This window comes from Entamoeba dispar, genomic scaffold (genome assembly GCF_000209125.1).
Source record: "Entamoeba dispar SAW760 scf_1105229463805 genomic scaffold, whole genome shotgun sequence".
Taxonomy (NCBI): domain Eukaryota; phylum Evosea; order Mastigamoebida; family Endamoebidae; genus Entamoeba; species Entamoeba dispar.
Window position 1 is genome coordinate 31,491 of NW_001855876.1, and position 21,043 is coordinate 52,533.

General features: G+C 23.5%; 7 protein-coding genes across 7 annotated transcripts, besides 50 other annotated features; 4 read left to right on the plus strand and 3 right to left on the minus strand.

Annotated features, from left to right (window-relative positions):
- Positions 1–2: part of a microsatellite that runs on past the window's edge.
- A 29-nt stretch (positions 3–31) lies between these two features.
- Positions 32–63: a sequence feature (AT_rich).
- EDI_146080 (pre-mRNA-processing factor, putative) lies at positions 53–2,665 on the minus strand (the record flags this gene model as incomplete). The annotated part of the gene is made up of 1 exon (XM_001741589.1): positions 53–2,665. One exon carries the CDS (start codon positions 2,663–2,665, stop codon positions 53–55), a length of 2,613 nt encoding a protein of 870 aa, XP_001741641.1.
- Positions 1,987–2,016: a sequence feature (AT_rich).
- Positions 2,378–2,456: a microsatellite.
- Positions 2,666–2,711: 46 nt separating the features above from the next.
- Positions 2,712–2,779: a sequence feature (AT_rich).
- Positions 2,780–2,782: 3 nt separating this feature from the next.
- EDI_146090 (glycosyl transferase, putative) lies at positions 2,783–4,120 on the minus strand (the record flags this gene model as incomplete). Its single annotated transcript, XM_001741590.1, has 1 exon — positions 2,783–4,120. One exon carries the CDS (start codon positions 4,118–4,120, stop codon positions 2,783–2,785), a length of 1,338 nt encoding a protein of 445 aa, XP_001741642.1.
- Positions 3,231–3,252: a sequence feature (AT_rich).
- Positions 4,119–4,207: a sequence feature (AT_rich).
- Positions 4,208–4,220: 13 nt separating this feature from the next.
- Positions 4,221–4,284: a microsatellite.
- A 9-nt stretch (positions 4,285–4,293) lies between these two features.
- EDI_146100 (uncharacterized protein) lies at positions 4,294–4,943 on the plus strand (the record flags this gene model as incomplete). The annotated part of the gene is made up of 2 exons (XM_001741591.1): positions 4,294–4,824; positions 4,869–4,943. The coding sequence occupies 2 exons, from the start codon at positions 4,294–4,296 to the stop codon at positions 4,941–4,943; spliced, it is 606 nt and encodes a 201-aa protein (XP_001741643.1).
- Positions 4,835–4,865: a sequence feature (AT_rich).
- Positions 4,944–4,988: 45 nt separating the features above from the next.
- Positions 4,989–5,014: a sequence feature (AT_rich).
- A 33-nt stretch (positions 5,015–5,047) lies between these two features.
- EDI_146110 (interferon-induced guanylate-binding protein, putative) lies at positions 5,048–7,356 on the plus strand (the record flags this gene model as incomplete). The annotated part of the gene is made up of 2 exons (XM_001741592.1): positions 5,048–5,243; positions 5,294–7,356. 2 exons carry the CDS (start codon positions 5,048–5,050, stop codon positions 7,354–7,356), a joined length of 2,259 nt encoding a protein of 752 aa, XP_001741644.1.
- Positions 5,251–5,292: a sequence feature (AT_rich).
- Positions 5,873–5,907: a sequence feature (AT_rich).
- Positions 6,314–6,459: a microsatellite.
- Positions 6,548–6,620: a sequence feature (AT_rich).
- Positions 6,765–6,880: a microsatellite.
- Positions 6,917–6,964: a sequence feature (AT_rich).
- Positions 7,155–7,183: a sequence feature (AT_rich).
- Positions 7,357–7,358: 2 nt separating the features above from the next.
- Positions 7,359–7,468: a sequence feature (AT_rich).
- Positions 7,469–7,674: 206 nt separating this feature from the next.
- Positions 7,675–7,707: a sequence feature (AT_rich).
- A 198-nt stretch (positions 7,708–7,905) lies between these two features.
- Positions 7,906–7,968: a sequence feature (AT_rich).
- Positions 7,969–8,129: 161 nt separating this feature from the next.
- Positions 8,130–8,197: a sequence feature (AT_rich).
- A 53-nt stretch (positions 8,198–8,250) lies between these two features.
- Positions 8,251–9,588: a repeat region.
- Positions 9,589–9,590: 2 nt separating this feature from the next.
- Positions 9,591–9,612: a sequence feature (AT_rich).
- A 25-nt stretch (positions 9,613–9,637) lies between these two features.
- Positions 9,638–9,795: a microsatellite.
- Positions 9,796–10,279: 484 nt separating this feature from the next.
- Positions 10,280–10,303: a sequence feature (AT_rich).
- A 204-nt stretch (positions 10,304–10,507) lies between these two features.
- On the plus strand, positions 10,508–11,956 carry EDI_146120 (synaptotagmin, putative; the record flags this gene model as incomplete). Its single annotated transcript, XM_001741593.1, has 1 exon — positions 10,508–11,956. One exon carries the CDS (start codon positions 10,508–10,510, stop codon positions 11,954–11,956), a length of 1,449 nt encoding a protein of 482 aa, XP_001741645.1.
- Positions 11,957–12,104: 148 nt separating this feature from the next.
- Positions 12,105–12,139: a sequence feature (AT_rich).
- Positions 12,140–12,256: 117 nt separating this feature from the next.
- Positions 12,257–12,325: a sequence feature (AT_rich).
- Positions 12,326–12,691: 366 nt separating this feature from the next.
- Positions 12,692–13,033, minus strand: EDI_146130 (histidine triad (hit) protein, putative; the record flags this gene model as incomplete). The annotated part of the gene is made up of 1 exon (XM_001741594.1): positions 12,692–13,033. The coding sequence occupies one exon, from the start codon at positions 13,031–13,033 to the stop codon at positions 12,692–12,694; it is 342 nt and encodes a 113-aa protein (XP_001741646.1).
- Positions 13,032–13,082: a microsatellite.
- Positions 13,083–13,481: 399 nt separating this feature from the next.
- On the plus strand, positions 13,482–14,657 carry EDI_146140 (ATP-dependent RNA helicase eIF4A, putative; the record flags this gene model as incomplete). Its single annotated transcript, XM_001741595.1, has 1 exon — positions 13,482–14,657. One exon carries the CDS (start codon positions 13,482–13,484, stop codon positions 14,655–14,657), a length of 1,176 nt encoding a protein of 391 aa, XP_001741647.1.
- A 17-nt stretch (positions 14,658–14,674) lies between these two features.
- Positions 14,675–14,734: a sequence feature (AT_rich).
- Positions 14,735–15,054: 320 nt separating this feature from the next.
- Positions 15,055–15,078: a sequence feature (AT_rich).
- Positions 15,079–15,398: 320 nt separating this feature from the next.
- Positions 15,399–16,368: a repeat region.
- Positions 16,369–16,494: 126 nt separating this feature from the next.
- Positions 16,495–16,584: a sequence feature (AT_rich).
- A 259-nt stretch (positions 16,585–16,843) lies between these two features.
- Positions 16,844–16,876: a sequence feature (AT_rich).
- A 120-nt stretch (positions 16,877–16,996) lies between these two features.
- Positions 16,997–17,163: a microsatellite.
- Positions 17,108–17,259: a microsatellite.
- Positions 17,260–17,280: 21 nt separating this feature from the next.
- Positions 17,281–18,283: a repeat region.
- A 283-nt stretch (positions 18,284–18,566) lies between these two features.
- Positions 18,567–18,622: a sequence feature (AT_rich).
- Positions 18,623–18,878: 256 nt separating this feature from the next.
- Positions 18,879–18,925: a microsatellite.
- Positions 18,926–18,938: 13 nt separating this feature from the next.
- Positions 18,939–19,052: a sequence feature (AT_rich).
- Positions 19,053–19,271: 219 nt separating this feature from the next.
- Positions 19,272–19,302: a sequence feature (AT_rich).
- A 138-nt stretch (positions 19,303–19,440) lies between these two features.
- Positions 19,441–19,484: a sequence feature (AT_rich).
- A 458-nt stretch (positions 19,485–19,942) lies between these two features.
- Positions 19,943–19,970: a sequence feature (AT_rich).
- Positions 19,971–20,006: a microsatellite.
- Positions 20,005–20,093: a microsatellite.
- Positions 20,094–20,126: 33 nt separating this feature from the next.
- Positions 20,127–20,261: a microsatellite.
- A 72-nt stretch (positions 20,262–20,333) lies between these two features.
- Positions 20,334–20,397: a sequence feature (AT_rich).
- Positions 20,398–20,444: 47 nt separating this feature from the next.
- Positions 20,445–20,521: a microsatellite.
- An 89-nt stretch (positions 20,522–20,610) lies between these two features.
- Positions 20,611–20,677: a sequence feature (AT_rich).
- Positions 20,678–20,957: 280 nt separating this feature from the next.
- Positions 20,958–21,008: a sequence feature (AT_rich).
- A 10-nt stretch (positions 21,009–21,018) lies between these two features.
- Positions 21,019–21,043: part of a repeat region that runs on past the window's edge.

The window sequence follows — 21,043 nt, forward strand, 5'->3', positions numbered from 1 at the left end:
TTATTCAAACCAATGAACATTTATTTATCACAATAATTTTTAATATATTTATCTAATTTATAACTAATCTCCCTTTCTCAAGTATCTCTTCAATAGAGTATCGACATGACTCATTTCTTCGTTTGACCTGAGACCATACCAATCCTTTTTTATGCTCAAACAAACCACACTTTTCAATACAATCCCTTTTCTTTTCTTCAAAGTCTATAATTTTTCCTTTTTGTTCATAAAGAATTTTGTAAATCCAAATCCATGCATCTCCATAACTTGGATCAATAAAAATAACTTTTCTGAACCATTCTTCTGCTTTTTCTTTTTTACCAGTGTTATAAAGAAACTCTGCAACGGCAAATACGACATTGGCATAATCAACATCTTTATCTCTTCCTTCAAAAGCTCTTAGTGCATCAGAGCAAGCAGTTTTCTTTTTGTTAATTGGAGATGTTTGGATAAATTCTTTCCATAATTTTCCATTGGACTTACATACCTTTATTCCTTCTGATAGATATGAGTCTGAAACTTTTTTGTTTCCATTCTCTCTTTCAAAATGAATTAAGGAAATCCATAAGTCTTGATTTGTAGGATTTTTAATTTTTCCCCTTTCATAAATTGTTCGAGCTTTGCTAACAGAGAAAGGTCCAGGTTGGTGAAGCTCTGATTGAGCAGCTACAATCCATAACTTTACAGATGTTTCGTTTAATTTTAAAGCATTTTCATAGATTTTTCTTGCATCAATAATATTTTGTTTTCTTATCTCTCTTTTTATCTTAAATAATATTAAGTCAACATTTTGAGGATCAATAGAATCACCAGATAGAATCATTTCATTTTCTTTTTCATTATCTTTTAATGACAAAGCGATTTTAATTCCTTTTTTAATAAGTTTCATAGATTTACAAATTTTTATTCCTTGTCGAACATAGTTGAATGCTTCTTGTAAATGATTTTCATTTAATTCTAGATCAATTATTCCAATCCATACACTTTCACCTCCTTTGCCTTTATCAATTATCTTTTTTAATAAAGATTCTGCAATAGAGGGTGTTCTTTTCATACACCATTCAACAAATTTTTTCCATATTTCTTCACTGTCGATTACATCAATAGCATGTTGGAATACAACTTCAATTTCTTTTTCATCATTACCACATACACGAATGAGTTCCATCCATAACTCATCATTTTGGGGTTGTACTTGTACTGCATGTTGATAAATCATTTTAGTAATTGTATCATTTGAATATGTTTGTTCTATGTGTCTCCAAAAAGAAATTAAATCCTTTTCTTTATAATCGATTATATAATCAATAATTCCTTTTAATGTAGCTTTTGCTTCATTAATATATTTTACTCCTTCGTCAATCCAAATATTTTTTTCAATAGAAAGATTTTCTTTGTCAAAATATTTTAATGCTTTTTTAATAATACCAATTGCTTTTTCTGGGTTGTGTCCTTTTATCTCTTCTATCCTTGCTGCAGCAATCCAAATAAGGGGTTCTTTGGGAAGAATTTTAAGACTTTGATTTAAAATCTTTTTACTATTTTCAAAATTCTCTTTTTCAGCAAAGATAATCCATAATTCAACACATTGTGGTAGAGTTTCAACAGCTTGTTTCATAGTTTGTTTTTGTATTTCTCCATCTTCTAATTCAATAGTTTTCTTCCATAATTCAATTGAATTGCTTACAAATTCTAGTCCTTTATGTGCAATTTTTCTTTTTTCAATAATATTTCTTTCAAGCTCAATTGCTTCAAGCCATAATGACGGTTTCTTTGGAAGTACAGCTATTGCACTTGCACAAATATCACTTCTTACTTCTATAGGATGAAGTCTAATTGCTTGTAACCAAATTTCATCACTATTTGGACATTTTTGAGTTCCTTCCATAATAATTTTTCTTGCTGCAGAAAGATGTCCTAAACTTTCCTCTATTAATGCTGATTGAATCCATCCAACAGCTAATTGAGGTTTTGTTGTTCTCATTGATTTAAATAAAAATTTATATTGTTTAATTTGTGTAATATCATTTTCTGTTAATTCTTGATTTTGTCCTAATTCTGTAAGATATCCACTAACATCAACTGAACTTATAGAAGTTTTGGATCCATCAAGACTTAATTGCAATGTTTTTTTTCTAGTATTTCCTAATTGAATGAGATCTGTTTGAGTAGGATTAATTGTTCCTTTGATTTGATTATGATTATAATTAGATACAATCACAGTATCAGGTAATGGCATATGTCTACCTTCTAAAAATTCATTTTGGACTTTATAATTTCTTCTTCCTGTTGCTTCAGGAATTTTCATCCAATCTTCAAGACTCATTTTTTTCATCTCATCTTTGATATCTGCAAATTGTTGAGAAATAGTCGGATGTTTTTTTTCATATTCTTCTTGTTCTTTCTTTTCTCTAATTTCTTTTCTTCTTTTTCTTCGTTCTTCCATTCTCTTTTCTACAATCTCATATGTCTTTTCTGCAATTTCATCATTGATACCATTTTCTTCTTCATGGTCATCATCAAAATTTGCTTCACCAACCATTAATGTCCTTGCTGGACCAATATCATTTTGAGTAATAAAACCTGTGTCTTCTCTTAATGAACCAGCGATATAACCTTTAGGTCCTTCCATATTTAAAAAATCATATTTTCCTTGTGGTTTCATCGTTATAAATTATTCTTTTCTTTTTAAGATGGTGTGTTTGTCAATGAAATAAAGAAATATTTGTTTTAATAATAACAATGAAATATATTAAAATATTTAGAAAACAAATAAATTGTGTTATTTCAAAAATTCAAGTAGTTCTTTTTCGCAATGTTTTTCAAAAGCTGAGACAGAAAACTTTTTAGATTTTTGAATTGCGGCTTGTCTCATTTGAGCAGCCTTTTCTGGGTCATTTATAATCTTGAAAATAGCGTCTGCATATTCTTTTGGTGTTGTTGCAAGATAACCACACTGATCATCAACAATATCTAACTCTGGTCCAGCACTTTTATGGGCAACAGGAATAACTCCAAATCCCATATACTCTACAACGCAAATACCGAAATGCTCATTAATCATAGTGTGAAGACCAATCTCAGCATTCTTAAGATATTCAATTTTCTGTTCATATGAAGTACTTTCAGGGACTGTAATAACGTCAGTTAATTGATCTTTCTCAATTGTTTTAATAACTTCTTCTTTACGTTTAAGGTCTTCTTCATCACGAGCCCCACCAATAACTACGAATTTTATTTTATTTTTAATTTCAGGGTGTTCTTGTACTAAAATATTAATAGCTTCTATTTGAACCAAATGTCTTTTTTCAGGTCTAAATTGACCAATAGAAATGATAAGATGATAAGATGAATTTTTTTCATTTGGATTAGATGCATTAATATCACATGGAGGATAAAGTAAATGAGGTTGAATTTTCCATAATTGAGAAATATGGTTTTTAGTCCAAGTTCCATTTACAAAGACTAAAGAAGCTAAATTTCCAACTAAGTAATAAAAATAAGCAAATACTTTATAATACAAGATTTTCATAGTTGAAAGTATTGAACTTCGTGCAATTGTATTTGTATTGTTAATACCAACTTCTCTATTTTGAACTACATTAAGCATATCAGTTGATATAGTAGGATAATGAGTATAAGTCATAATCTTTGCACCTGCTAACCATGCAAATGGATAAGTAAATGCGTACCCTGTAGTATCAAAGAAATATTCTGCATTACATTTAAGTAATGCATCAAAACAACAAATCATTGAACCAATTGCTTGGAAGAATAAAGTTAAAAAGGGATATTTTTTTATAACTAAAGAATAACTATATTTGATTTGATAGAATTGAATATTACAGTCTAAGAAGTCAAATCCAAATGTTAATTTTACTTTTTCTAATATTTTATCTTTTGGAGACGTATCAGCAGTAAAGATAACAATAGAATAATTAGGGAATGAATGAAGAAGAACTTTAATTATAACCCATAATACCATTTCTCCTCCTCCACCAGCAGAACAATTTGGATGAAAGAAAGCGATGGTTCTCTTTTTTTGATATTTGAATCTTAGAATTAATAAAGTTAAGATAATAATTGGTAAAAGAATACAGAAAGAAAGAAACACAACCATTTTATTTCTTTTTAGTTTAAAATTTTTTTAAAATTTTTTTATTTTTTTTAAACAAATTACTTTAATACTCAATAATTTATTTAAAATCAATGGATAATATAGAAAAAATTTATAAAAAGAAGATAAAAATTAAAAAATAACAAAAAAAGAAAAGAAAAAGGAAATTTATTGAAATGATCCTTCTTCTCATAACCATCATTTCAATAAGTAGAAGCCTTCCACTAACAAGAACACTTAATGTTTTGTTTGATGGAACATGGACAGTGAGTGATCCATTAAAATCTACGTATTATTATTTAACAATACATGAAGTAGCAAATGAAGATTTTTATATTGGAAAGTTTAATAAACCACCACCTTGTTTTTCACAGTTTTACAAAATTAATTTCAATAATCTATTTGTTAATATAACTACAATATCTAATCAATTCATCACTGCTATTCGATTTGTAAATTTTAAGAACACTTTAGTCGGTAAATCTATTATGATTGTTTGTGGTAATGTAACTGAATATACTTTTACTATCCTTCGTTCAAATTCTCCAACATTCACTATTTCTCATCGTAGTACTGTAAATATTACTAGAGGTTTTATTGTTGGAACAAAACATAGTGCTTCAATACCTAAACAATCTTTCCTCCAAAAACACTTCCTCAGTATTTTGATCACATGTTTCTTTAGTTTGTTTTTATTCAACTATTGTGTATAGTTAGTTTTATTAATATATATAGTATTTATTATTTTCAGTCATTTTCTTCCTACTTTTCCAGGGAATTAAAAATTGAACCTGTTCAGGCATGTTTCCTTTGTTACTATGAGTAATTTTTTACCAACATATAATTGAATTTCAATTCTGATATACTCGTGTTTATTTAATAATATTTTTAAATTATCTTCTGAAATTGAACTAAAAAAAAGAGTAAATAATGATGCGTAAAGTAATACAATTTATTGTTCTATTACTCTTTTTCATTTCTAGTATAAATGGAAAAATTCATTGTAATAATGGCGTCAAATTAAATCATCAAATTAAACCCATCACTTTGGTATATCCTAATGTAGACCATGATAAATTAATTTATAATCAAACTGCTTGTGAGTTATTGTCTAGTCAAATAAATTGTTTGGGTAATTATATTATTTTTAATATTTTTTAATAACTTATTATATAGGGAAAGTAATATCTGTTATTGGTCCATATCATTCTGGTAAATCATTTTTATTAAATTCATTAACAAATATCACAGATATTTTTCCTGTAGTTAATAGTAATAAACCAACTACACAAGGAATCCAGATATTTATTTCAGAAAAAGAAGGAATTGTTTATTTAGATACTGAAGGTCTTTCAAGTGGACTTGCCAATTCAACAGAAGCATATGATGCAATGATATATAGTATAGCTGCATTATCTAGTAATTTAATGATATACAACACTATCCGTACTATTGACCAACAACAATTAGATTATCTTGAATTATTATCACGAAGAGCTCAATTATTTGCTTTAAAAAGTGAATTACAAAATAGTGGAAATCTCAGTAAATCATTTGTTTCTTTTCCACCATTATTTTGGGTTGTTCGAGACTATGCTTTAGATGAAAGGACAGAAAGCTGGTTCTTTTCATTATTAGAAGCAAGTCAAAGAAAAGAATTTGGTAAAGCAACCTCAGAAAAGAATACAGAAAATGAATCTATTAGACTTCAAAAATTATTTGAAAAGATGAAGGCATTTACATTATTCCTTCCTCATATAAATAAAGAAAATTTAAAAGAATTAAAAATTCAATGTTTAAATGAAGAATTTTTAAATGACCTTCAAATATTAAAAAAATCTATACAAGAAACTATTAAAGGAGTTGGGATATCAGCACGCCAATTTTGTAGTACTATTAATTTTTATGTACATGCAGCAAATAAAAATTTATTTCCAGTAATTCCAAGTGTATGGAATGGATATATTAAATCATTAAAGTTATCAGTAAAAGAATCAGTTTTTGATTATGCTAAAAATAATACAGATAAAATTAATGAACAAAATATAGTATTTACTGAAGAAGAGATTAATAATAAAATTGAAATAATAAAACAAAATTGTAAAAGAATTGCTGAACAAATGTTATTTGGAATAAAAGATTTAACAGAAAATGTTTTACAAGATATTGAAATAGATATTTCTAGACCAATTAAAGAATTGAAAGAAAGAAATAATGAAAAAATTCAAAATTATATTAAAGAAGAAGCAAAAAAGAATAAAAATGAGTTAATAGAATTAATTAAAGAAAATAATATGCCTTTAAATAAAAAAGAATTAAATATAATAATTAATAAATTAAAAAAGCGATATAACCAACGAATGGAAAATATTTTTAATAAATTTCATTCAACAGAAATAGATGAAGGAATAAAACAAGAAACATTTCAAGAAATATTTAATAAAAATAAAATAATTTTAAATGAAGTATTAAATTCTTTAGAATTAAAAACTATTAATTTATTCTCTACTCAAACTGAATTAATGTCAAATAATAAACTTATTAACGAACTTAATCAAAGGATTCATCAATCATTACTCTTTTTTGATAAAGATACTATTAAATTTAATGATTGGGAAGAAGTCTCTTTTATTAGAACAAAAATTGAAAATCAATTAATAAATTTAAAAGAAGAAACAATTAAAAAAAATCTTAAAGAATTATTTCAATTTTTACAAAATGAAAAAAATAAACGAATAAATGAATTTATTGAACAAATAAATACTATTAAAATGCCATTAATTGATAGTCAACTTAATGAAATTATAAATAAAATTGAAAAAAATATTTTACTTAAAATGAATTTTAGTTGTAAGAAATTTATTAATGATGAAACTTATACAACTGTTTTTAATGAATTACAATTATTTATTAATACAAAAAAGAAAATTTTAGATCAACAGAATTCTGAAATGTTTGTTCAAATAACTCTTCATGATTTTGATAGAATTAGAAAACAAATAAAAAAAGAAAATCATTCATTTTTTAATCCATGGTCTTTAAAAAAAGAATATAAAAAATTATATTCTGATGCTATTGCTAACTCAATCCCTGATTTAAAAACTCGTAATAAAGTTGTTGAAAATTTCATTTTAGATGAATATAAAACTGAAATTAAAAATGTAACACTTAAATTTACATCAGGAATTATTCTTATTTTCTCAATTATTGCAACTTTGATCTACAAATTTTTTATGTGACCATTTTTAAATTTCAAATATAATAAAACTCATTTAATCTTGTTTTATTTTTTTAATTTAACAAATTGAAATTTATGAATTTATTAAAATATTAATGTCATTTTTAAATAAACTTCTTTCGAGAAAAAGATAATTCAGATTATTTGAAGTATTTTAAAGAAATAGGAGGATAATTTATATTAATAAGTTCTTTATTTGTGAATGACTCAGACAATTTTCATTCAAAAGTATTATAAATAAATTTTACACTATTTTTCTTGATATTTAATCAAAGTTGAATTCTTAATTTTAACTTCTAAATTTATTTCAGTTCTAATCAAAAATTTATATCAAAAAATTAATTTAAATAAACAAAACATGTAAATAAAACTATACTCTTAAATTTTAAGATACATTCTAACAGAATAATATCTTAACTTTTTAAACTAATTACTAATAAAGTTGTTTAAATAGATTTGTTGCTTCAGTGTTAATAAGAATGAATTTATAAATATATTCTCATACAGAGTTTGTATAAAGTCATAATGTTGTATCTTAAAAGAAAGAACCTTAATTAATTTTCAAAAAAAAATAATTTTTGTAAATATTAAGAATTAGATAAATATATTATTTCCTAACTCCAATAGTATTTTTTTTGAAGAAGAAAGAATCAATAAAAAAAATTCTTCTATTAAAGAGGAAACGGTGAAATAAAAAGACATAAATAAAAATAACAAGGAGGTTATTGTCATATATTAAAATAGCATTTTGTTATGATTGTTTGGTTGTGATCCAATAAAAATATACTTTTTTATTCCTAATTTAAAATTATAATTAAATGATACATAAAAAAAAAATAAATGCTTATCATTACTATTTGTCAATTCATTTTTATTTTGTATAGTTCTCATTTTGCTAGTGAAACAAAAAAAAATGAATTTAAATAACACATTAGAAAATAATTGATATAATTGAGTCAATAGGAATAGAAATAAACATAAATAAATGTGGAGTATTAAAGAAATATACACATCCCAGATAATATGCATACCATACCATTAGTAGATGAAAAACATACATAAAAATATTTAAGAGTTTATCAAATTACAAGAAGTGATGATTAAGATGTATAGAGAAAATAATTAACAATATAAAAGAAAGATTAGAAGAAATAAATAAAGGAAGTGATATTAATAGGAATTATATTAATAGAATTAATGCAAAATAATACCAAAAATCAAATATAGTGGTTCTGTTGTTAAGTGAACAATTATGAAATTAAATGAAGTAGATAAAATGATAAGAAAATAATTTAAAGAAAGAAATATAATAGGCACAGGAATGTGTACTAATAGATTATATGTAAATCAAAATAATAATAATAATAATAATAATAATAATAATAATAATAATAATAATAATAATAATAATAATAATAGAGATGGATTAAAGAATGTAAGGGACGAATATTGTAATGAAATAATAAAATTATTATGTATTTCATATGGAAAAGAGGAGATAAAATAGGAGATGTGACAAAGTTAAATGAAAAAAAAGAAAGGGATATTGAATAGATTGTATAAATCATGTTGAAAAAGATAAATAAAGAAAAATTTAAAAGAATGAATGAGGAAGAAGAAAAAAAGAAAGATAAAAAGAAAATAATAAAAGATATAAAAGATAAATTTCAAGAAGAATGTATCAATAACTGGAGAAATAAGAAAATAATGAAATTTTAAAATGATTTGAAGACAAAAAGATAGACCAAAAGAAAACAATTAATATTATAAGGAATATATTCAAATAAAGAAAAAGCAACAAATATTGGAATAAAGAAAGCGATATGGATAAATGAACCAAAACATAAAATGTGTAGTATTTGTAATAAAATATCAACAATAAATATATCATTCTCAGTCGTATAATCAATAAAAAATTACAGATAAATAAACATGATAAAATGAATATACATAGAGTGGTTTAAAGATTAAATAAGAAATATATTCAGATGAAGAAATAAAAAAGTGAACAAGAAAATACAAAGAAATTAATAATAAGAAAAGATGAATTATGAAAAAATGAAAGAAGAATAGAGAAAGATAAGATACTTAATTATTTTGAATCAAGAAATAATAAATAAAAATTAATAAAAATAAAATTTCTATAAAGACATGATAATTATGTAAGATATTTAAAGAAGAAAGAGGTATTAATCATAGATATGACAATAGTAAGAGATAAGAACATAAGCAATGAATTTATAAATAAAATAAATATGTATATGAAATTACATGAACATATTATAAAAATAGAAAGATTAATAAGAATAATAATTATCCCATTAGTAATAACAATAGGTGGATTGATAAATAAAGAAACAGTTAGATTATTAAGAAGTGAAAAAAAAATAAAAATAAAAGTGAAATAATAGTAAAAGATAATGTAATAACAAATATGAAAGAGCATAAGAAATACTGCGGTGATCATTCTAGAGAATACAGAGATGTAGAACAAGCAGAAGAAGTTAACTCTACTGAGGGTGAATGATGTGAAGAAATTCTCACTCGAACAACAGGTCAAAATTATTAAACCTTAATTTATTATATCATAGTTCTCATTTTATCTTTTTGATTATTATATACTCTATTATCTTTTTTTATATCATCAAAAACTCATATTCAACTGTTCTCACTTTTTATTGTCTGTGTGTTATTTATAAACCTATTTTTTTTATCCCTTTACATAGTAAAACATATATCCTCATTTAATTCACAAATTTTATTTAGTAAATTTATCGTTAGAGTTTTAAAAAATCGATTTTTTGGTTCAAGAATTTTCATATCAAATTCCTCTTTCAAATCATCACAGTTTTGTTTCTATTTTTTGCATTTTTTAACCATTAAAAAAACTGATTGATAAACCCAAATACCTCTTATCATCAAAGTAATAAATTTATTAAAAATTTTTACCTAAAAAAAAAGAGAAACCAATAAAAAAATTTTCAGTTCATGAGAACTGAAAATAAAAGGACAGAAGAACATATTGTTTTAGTCAAAAACATAGCAAAAATTAAGGGTTTTAAGACAAACAGAAGAAAAATACTAAAAATATAACATATGAGTTGGCAGAGGTATTTAAAAAACTAAAATTGAATGTATGAACAAAAACAGACATGTCAATGAATATTCAACTTACTGTCATTGGAGCTCGTAATATTAAAGCAGCAGATGTAACTGGTACATCTGATGGATATGTAAAAGTAAAAGTAGGAAAAAAGAAAGAGAAAACCAAGATTGCAAAACCATCATTAAATCCAGATTGGAATGAAACATTTAATTTCCAAGTTAGTCCAAAAGAAGAAATTCAATTTAAATTATATGATCACGATAGAATTGGTAAAGATGATAAACTTGGAAAAGTAAAATATTGTGTTCCACAACTTATTACTGGTGATACAATTTATGAAATTCTTAAAATTGATGAAAAAGGATTATTATATATTTCTATTAAATGTGTTTCAGGTGGAATTCCTCTTCAATATCAACCAGTTCGTAGAGATACTAAGGTATTATTAAAAATTTCTATTCCATGTGTTTATTTATATCCATGTGTTATTCCAAAAGAAGCACTTGATAATAGTAATTATAATGTTAGAGTTGGATTTAAAACATCTATGACTCCACATCAAAAAACTAAAAAAGTTAGAGAGTTATGGTGTGCTAAATATGATGAAGATTTCTATTGTTGGGTTAAAACTGGTGAAAAAATTAAATTTGAATTAATCTTTAAAGAAACTCTTGGAATTAAAGATACTTTATTAACAACTGGAACATGGTGTGTTCCTGATTTACTTGATGGTGAAGAAGTTAATGCTAAAGTAAGTTCTAAAAAGTTTGCTACATTTAATGTTAAAGTTAGATGTATTAATGGTATTTATCATAATGTTGCTCCTAATGAAATTCCACCAATGTATGATCCAAAACCTCAACAAGTTTATAAATATGAAGTTTTCATTGAAAAAGCTGAACACTTAAAAGGTAAAGATTTTCTTGGAAAGAGTGATCCTTATGTTATTATTAAGACTGATAAATCAAAGAAACAAAGAAAATCTGTAACTATTATGAATAATGAAAGTCCTAAATTTATGGAAGCTTTCAAAGTTAAAGCAACTGTTGGTAGTGAAATTAAATTTAAATTATTTGATGAAGATCCTGGAAAAGATGACAAACTTGGAAAATGCAAGTTAGTTGTTCCTGGTGACCTTAAAGAAGGTGAAGTAAGAAAGTTTACTCTTGAAGTTTCTAAAGGAAAGAATGCTAAATTATATGTTGAACTTAAGAGAATGAAAGACTTCACTTGTACCTATGCTACTAGATTCCTTGGTTTTAAACCATCTGTTGCTCCAATGGGACAAGGTTATCCACCAATGGGAATGCCTCCAATGCAACAACCAGGTATGCCACCTATGGGTTATCCACCAATGCAACCTGGACAATATCCACCACAAGGTTACCCTCCAATGCAACAACCAGGTATGCCACCTATGGGCTATCCTCCAATGCAACCTGGACAATATCCACCACAAGGTTATCCTCCAATGCAACCTGGTGCCCAACACTAATTCCATTGAATGACCTCTAATTTACAAGTAATATTAAGGTAATAAATTAACTTTTATTCTTCTTGATGGTTTTGATTATTTTATTACTTTTATTTCATCAAAAAGAAGAGTCATATTAGTTCTAGAATAAAAATCATAGTAACGATGCTATTTATTTTATGTTATATTATATTAAATATTAATGAAGTTTCTTATAACAAATCATTTCAAATTTAAATAATATATGAAACAAACACTTGAAACACTACATATTAAACTTATTAAATGAACTTAGTAACAATATAAAAGAACACTTTCTTCTTTTTAAATATTATAAACCTTATTTTAAAGAAATATAAATTAATTTGTATTAGAAATAATAAATAAAATCAATTAGACTCAAAGATGAATAGTTCTGTATCACAATTCTTATAATTGTAAGACCATTTTTCATGATTAAACTTAAAAAAATAAAGTATCATAAACAATAAACTGTTATGATTTATCTATGAAATAAATCCAATTGACTCTTCTACAAAATTGAAACTGAATACATATATTGTAATGTTAAACATTTTGCATATCTTTGATGCCATTTACAAAAAGGTTGACAAATAAGAATCAATTAAAGAATGATAAATTTACAACTTAGTTATTGTTTATTGAATAAAACTAAATTTTGTATATAAGAAGAAATATTAAAGAATGGTATTGTTTGTTTTCAATCAAAAACAAAAAATAAAAAAGGAAAATAAATTATAATTTATCCCAAGCAAGTTTTTTTCCTCCAAGAATATGGAAATGAATGTGTTTAACAGTTTGACCAGCATATTCACCGATATTATTAATTACACGATAACCTTCAGGGCATTCTTTCTTTCCAATTAAAGAGACTTTATACAAAATTTTACCAATAAAAGCCTCATCTTGTTCAGTGATTTCATTTAAAGAAGAAATGTGTTGTTTAGGAATAACAAGAATATGAACAGGAGCAATTGGGTTAATATCTTTAAAAGCAAAAACGTCATCATCTTCATAAACGATAGTTGATGGAATTTGTTTTTGTGCAATCTTACAGAAAATGCATGAATCAGCCATTCTTTTTCTTATTTTGTTTTTTAGATTTTGTTTTTATTTTTTAATTTTTGAAAAATAAAAAACAAAATCCTTTAATTCTTAACAACATTATCTTCTTCTCTTATTTTTGAGTCCACAATTGTAGAATCATTGTTTTTATGATTTTAACTGATCTTCTCAATACTATTCTATAACTACAGTAAGGGATTATCTTGAAAGAATTTTATAAGCAGTGAAAGAATTGTGGAGTGATGTGGAATAATTACGCTAATACCTTCTACAGGTATTTCACGGAAAATAACATTGTTTTAGAGATAAAAAAACTCTCTCAATAAAAGCGATCCATCCTCCTTTTTTTGCAGGGAAGAAGCTCTAAGAAAAGAGCCATAAAAATAAGAGAAATGAAAAAAAGAAAAAACCCTAAAATGAGAGAAAGAAAAACCCTTCACATCTTAAAAGTCTTCAAAACATGGCAAGTGATATTCCAACTGAACAAATTGAATCAACAGTTGAAGCAATTCAATCTTTTGATGCAATGGGGATTAAAGATGAATTACTTAGATCTATTTATTCATATGGTTTTGAAAAACCATCAGCTATTCAACAACGAGCTATTGTACCATTAATGCAAGGAAGAAATTTAATTGCACAAGCACAATCAGGAACTGGTAAAACTGCAGCTTTTTCTATTGGTGTTCTTCAACAAATTGATACTAATAGTAAAGTTTGCCAAGCTATTCTTCTTTCACCAACAAGAGAACTTGCTCTTCAAACACAAGAAGTTGTTAAGAATTTATCACAATATCTTGATATTAAAACATTTGCTTGTATTGGAGGAACATCAGTAAGAGAAACTATTGAAGCATTAAGAAATGGAGTTCAAGTTGTTGTTGGTACACCAGGTAGAGTTCTTGATATGCTTGATAGACAAGCTATTGATCCAAATACAGTTAAATATTTAATTCTTGATGAAGCAGATGAAATGTTAAGTCAAGGATTTAAAGATCAAATGTATACCATTCTTAAATCACTTCCATCTACTGTCCAAGTTGGAATGTTCTCAGCTACTATGCCAGCTGATGCACTTGATATTTCTAAGAAGTTTATGGAAAATCCAGTTAAGATTTTAGTTAAAAAAGAAGAACTTACATTAGAAGGTATTAAACAATTTTATATTGATGTTGTTAAAGATGAATATAAAATTGATACTCTCATTGATCTTTATCAAGTTATCTCTGTTAATCAATCAGTTATTTTCTGTAACTCAAAGAATAGAGTAGAATGGATTCAAAGAAGACTTCAAGCTCATAACTATCCAGTTTCAATTACTCATGGTGATTTAACTATGGAAGAAAGAAATAATGTTTTAAATGAATTTAGACAAGGTGCTACTAGAATTCTTATTACTACTGATATGTTATCTAGAGGAATTGATGTCCAACAAGTTTCTCTTGTTATTAACTTTGATATGCCTGTTTCTGATGAATCTTATATCCATAGAATTGGTAGATCTGCTCGTTTCGGAAGAAAAGGTGTTGCTATTGATTTTATTACTACTGAAGAAATGGACACTATCAATAGACTCCAAAAGACTTATGAAACTAAGATCGTTCCATTACCAAAGACCTTCATGGATTACCTTTAAATTTCTCAATTGAAAAGTTAAAAAAAACATTTTTATAATTTCATATTTTTTGTTTTTTTAAATAATTTTATATATTTCTCTATATCTCTTTTCTATTTATCTTTTTTATCGTTGAACTTTATTTCTCTGTAAAATAAGAATACTTAAATGACGAAGTTATCACAAAGGATAATCCATATTTAAGTTTTATTTTTTTAGAAAAGAAATTGCTTTACATAGTTTATAGTTACTTATTGGTTATCTAAGAAAATACCCAGCCATTTGGTGTAGACTAAAATATTTTAGTATCTTATAACATCAACAACTTAATCATGTGTTGCCAAGTGTTGTTTTAAGAAAATAAATTTTTGTATTTATTTCAATAATTGTAAACTTTTTGAAGTTGATTTGAGTTATCAATTATTATTTTTATAAATTTTTACAATGCCTTTAATACTATGGATGAAATGAAAAAGATTTATATTCAATAAATTAACGGTATTCATTAACAGTTAATAAAATGAAATAAACTTTTTACTCTTATTTATCTTTTAGTGGATATGACTAACGTAATTTCCCCTCTTAAATGATCCCAACTTTTAATAAGGAAATACTTTTCTGAGTAATTTTGAATGAGATATTATAGTGTAATGAAATAATAGAATTTATTTTTGAAGAGTTATATAAAAATAACATCTCTTTGATAACATTTTTTATGAAAGTTTTGAATCGCTTGTTTTTCTCTGTTAATTAAACACATGTGGAAATAAACACTCAAAAACAAGAGAGTGATAGAAAATTATTCGAATTAAATGCTGAATCAGAAAGGAAAATGTCTGAAGTAAACAATTTATCACAACAAGTATACTTCATGAAAGATAAGTTATCTAAATTACAAAATGAAAGAACACATGAAGAAAAGAAGAGATAAATCACACTATATCAGACTCATCTGAAACACAAATTGTGAATAATCTCACCACCAATGTTGGTTTACTGATGAAATATCATCAAATGAAGATGATCTTCCAAAAAAAAAGACAGTTAGCAAAGAATTCAATCGAAGAGATATGAATTCAACATAAGAAGATCACATCATCTGATCATGACAATAAAAAAACAATTGAAGCAAAAAAAAATAGATAGAGAAGAAGAAGTTCTAACACTCTATAAATGTTTTACACTAAAATTATTAGAAAGAAAATTAAGAGGTCAACATAAAGAAGAAGAAATACAAAGATTAGTACATGAAATTGATATTAAAATAGAAGATATTAATGAATATAAAGAAGTATTAAAGAAAACATTTAAAATAAAGAATGAAATTAAAAATGAAATCAATAAAAGAAATGAAGAAGAATTAATAACACACCAATGGAAAGATATTGAATTAAAAGAATTAATAAAATAAATAAGAAATAAGAAATATAAGAAGAGGATGTAATAAGAATAAATAAAGAAGAAGATATGAAAGAACAAGAAGATGTACAATTTATTAATTATTATTACAATAAAAACAAAATACATCAAATAATTAATATCATTAATACAAATGAAATATTAATCAATACATTAGATGATTACTACCATTATATTAAAACTATAACATCAACTATTAACATCATTATTAATAATAATCAAGAAAGAAGTTGAAAGAGAAGTATAGAAAGAATATTACAATCAAAAATATGTAGATTAAGAGACTTGCTCTATAATAATCAATATATGAAATAGGTTTTTTAAAAATTGTTGTGGCAAAAAATAATGTGGAATTGCCTAATTAAATAGCTAAATTGTTATTGAGACTAAGTACATTTATGATTTGTAATTAGTGTTGTTTATTTATATACAGTCGAACAAATTTTATTTATTTTATTGGGAATTTTCTTTTTATGATTAGTATTTTTAACTTAATATTATTATTAATTTTATTTATTGATTATTTAAAGTGAAGATTAAAGCATCATGATCTATATTGCATTTGTTAGTTTTAATAAATAAGTTATTTTTTCTATATTGTTATTAATGAGTTGATTATTTTATCTCATTTGATTTATATATGGATGTCAATCATATTTAATTATAATTTGTTTATGAAAAAGTATTGAATATTATTTCAAAAAAATGATTATAACATTCAAATGGTAATAAATTATTTTAGTTTGTAAAGTATATAAGAAGAGAATATTTACAACATTTGAATCGTCATAATATATAATAAATGAAATAATTATATAAATGGTTTAAAATCACTCATTTATTATTTACATATTTGTTATTTGTATTACCCAGTTTAAATAAATACAGATAAATACAAATGATAATTCACTATTTATTAAAATAAATAAAGAATGGTTATTACAAAATATGATAATTAAACGATTTAAAATAAAAATGATAAAATAACAACAATAAACAACAAATTAAATGAAATCATTCAGTATAAATTACAATTAGTAACAAATATTATAAAATCAATAACAAAAATAAACAAGAAGAAATAAATGAAATAAAGAAATAATAATAAGTATAATCATTTCATTTATAATAAATATAAATGAGTTTAACAAAAATTAATAAATAAGAAAGCATAGAAATAAAATAATAGTAAATGAACCAACAATTCGTTATAACATCAAATTTAAGAAAGCAATTAATAAGTATTAATAAAAATTGTGTCTATTGTTCCTGGATCAGCGGATACTAATTCAGTCAAAGAACTATTATCTACTAACTCCACAGTGTATGTTCTATTATTGTTGAAACAATGTTCCATGACATCAATCATGTTTTTAATTACAATATTTTTAATTTCTTTTATATTGTTTATTTCAGTTTTCAATTCTTTAATTAATTTAATACTTTCTACATTTACTAATTAATTTATTGAAGTTAATACTGCAATTATTTTGACATCTTTTTAATTTCTCTATTTTTATTAACATATTCTTTATTTCTTTATACTTGTTTCTTTTCTTCCAATAGGTTCAATTAATATTGTGATCTGCAGTAATATTCATAGCAAATAATATACCCGTTTTATTTTTTAACAAATATGTATATTTATGGTATTTTATGACTGTCAATCATTTTTTTGATATTATTTGTTTGTTCAATATCATAGTATGTCATTGTATTGGAACATTGTTTCATATGTTGATTTCTTATATTGATTATTTCATGTATATTTTCTTATTATCTAATATAATAATACAAATATTGTTTTGTTTCTCAATTTATGAATTTTTATGACCAATATAAGATAGTAGAATGTGTTATACTATTGATATATTGTATTTACAAAGTGGATAGTATTTTAATCTTTTTTAATATTTTATCTTTTCTATACACATTGAATATTACTCAATCTTATATTTTATTTAAATGGATAAATGAATTCTTTTTAATATTGTTTGACTTTAATGCATTGAATGTAGTAGTTTCATCTATAAATTTCGATTCAATCAATCTTCTAAAATATCCACTTATTTGATTTCAATTTATTGATATATTTGTTTGTTATTATTTTATTTTTATTATTATTTCTTTTATTTTCAATTATTTCTTATATTATTTATTCTATTTCTATTTCTTTGATTTTATGTTTTATTATTTTTATTTATATTCATTATCATTTCTTATACTATAATATTAAATACAATAAAAATGTCCATACCAATCAATTCACAGCATCTCTAATTGAAGTTACTTTTTGCAATTAGTAAAACATCACCCATTGTCACTAAAATAACACATATAACTTTGATAAATTGTTTTATTCTTTCAAACCTTTCTATTTCTTTTCCAATTTCTCTTCTTCTTATGTACAATTTTCTTTTTATGTTTTACAAAATTGCATACCATCCATCAAAAATAACTTCTCTATTATATACTTTTTTTTATTAGTATTCTATAAATCTTCGTTTTATGTTTATATTATGTTTTTATTTTATTTCAATGAATGAATTCAAATATTATAAAAAAAAGAGAGATAAAAGAAAGAATTATAAAATAAATATGAGTTGGTTTATTTAGTTATAGATGTTTATGTTGTTGAATTTAGTTTGAGATTTCTTGTTCATTATTTTATGAATATTTGTGTTTGTTGTTTATGTTGATGGAATTTATTTGTAATAAAAGAATGATTATTTATTAAGATGATAGTATTAATTTGTTATGATAAAGATATAATTTGTAATAAAAGTATTAAAATGAAAATTGATTTTATTGTTATTGTTGATGATAAAAAGGAAAGTAAAGATAATAAATAAAGATAAAGATATAAATAATATAAAATAAGAGAATAAATAAATTTAATACATCATAAAAATTAAGAGAAATTTAAAGAAGAATATTTAATTTTAATGATATTTGAAATACTTATTCTAAAATGAATAAAAAATTCATAATTTTTAACATCAAAAGATTAAACAAATAATTCATTCACAACCACTCTTAAACAAATTAGTTCTTCTCTCATACAACTAACAACTAACAATAAAAATAAATTTATTAACACTCAACTATCTACTTTTTATTCTTTAATATGATAAAAAGAGTTTTAATTTTTATCATTTCATTTAGTTATGTAGATTATTATTGAATTGTATAAGGTATATAACATTTCTATTTCTGATTTAATTAAAATGATAATTAAAATATTATTGGTCCAAAAGAAAAAAAGTGACTGATGGCATCATAATATCTTAAGTATGTTAACGCTTAAGTCATTAATTTAAATAGATTTTCAAATTAAGTAATTATGGTTAATATTCAAAGAAAACATAAACAGAGATCTCTTTTCATAAATAAAAAAATAAAAAATTAAAATATACTAAAAATTAATTAGAAACAAGTGTTTCATGGAAGACCAACAATTGAATCAAAGTTTTTCTAACAATGAATTACTCAATGAACAAATCCAATACTTAAAAGTACAAAGATCAGAACTAAAAAGTTTACCTGAAGGGAGGGTTTGTTTTCGAATAACATCTAGTTATAGTGTGACTCATTTATAGAGTGTATGGTGTAGAATGGGAGCAATTTATCTTCCAACAACTCGTGAATCAACTCTTCAAGTCATTGATTGTTTGTAGTTTTAATGCTCTTTCTAAATCAAAAATTCGTTCTAACTTTAAAGATAAGTTAAATCTTGTTACTCATAGCTCTTTAAAATGATTGTGGAATTGAATAATTGTTTTATTTTTTTTTTAAGTTCAGAAGTAATTTAATGGTTAAGAACAATTTGACTCAACTTTTCGTGATTAGTGTTTCTCAATATAAGATTTTCTTCTGAAAGATGAACCAATAAAATTTTTAGTTTTTATATTTTTAAAAAACAAAAATAATAATATAAATAATAAGAAAAATGTTATTTTTGATTAAAATTTATTTATTTTTTATTATTTATAGTCTATTTTATTATTTTTATTCATTCTTTCTAATTTTTATTTATTTGGAATTATAAAAAGATGAAAGATGTTGATTTCATTTATTTTGAACTTCTTTTTATATTATTATTTCAAATTTCTTATATATTTTCTACTTTTTTTCATATTTTTATATTCTTGATTAAACTTATTAAATTATTGATTGTTATATTGTAATTTTATTAATAATTTCATTAACATTTGAGAATTAAATATTCAGTTCATATTATTGATACTGTTTGATTATTATAATAACTAAAACACATTGTTTATTAATTAATTTATATTTTTTGTCAAAACATCAATTTTAATAATAATATATCAATAATATACTTGATTTGTTCAATCAATAGAATAATAGATGAGAAATAATGAAATATTATTCATATATTTTTTTTTTATTTTTCTATATTCATTTCATCATTTTCTATTATTTTTATTCTTCTTTAATTTTTAGCAGAATAACTTTTTTATTTAATACAAACTTCTCTTTTTTTATTACATTTTTTTTCTTACTGTATTAAAATAAAATCTTACTTCAATGCATAATTAATAATACTGAAATAATAAAGAAACAATTAATTAATAATTGAATGTTATTATTAAAAATAACAAACAAACCAATTAAACCATAAATAGTTAATAATTTTAAAAGTTAGTATTATCTGAATTATATAAATATGAGATATTCTTATATCAATTGTGTTAAAAATGGTTTTTGTATATAGTTAGTTATTCTCTTATTTTTTCTCTTTATTCTTCATCTTTATTCCATTTGACACTTCATTTTTGCTATTTTAGTTAGTTTTAACACTCATTCATTTATTTATTCATCAAGATAATTAATTTTAGATGACATCAGCATTATCTCTTATTTCTTTATCATTTCTACTTTAATTTTATTATTTATCATTACTTATTTATTACTTTCATTATTTAATTTGTTGTAAGTCGATTGTTCTTTTTATTTATATTTGT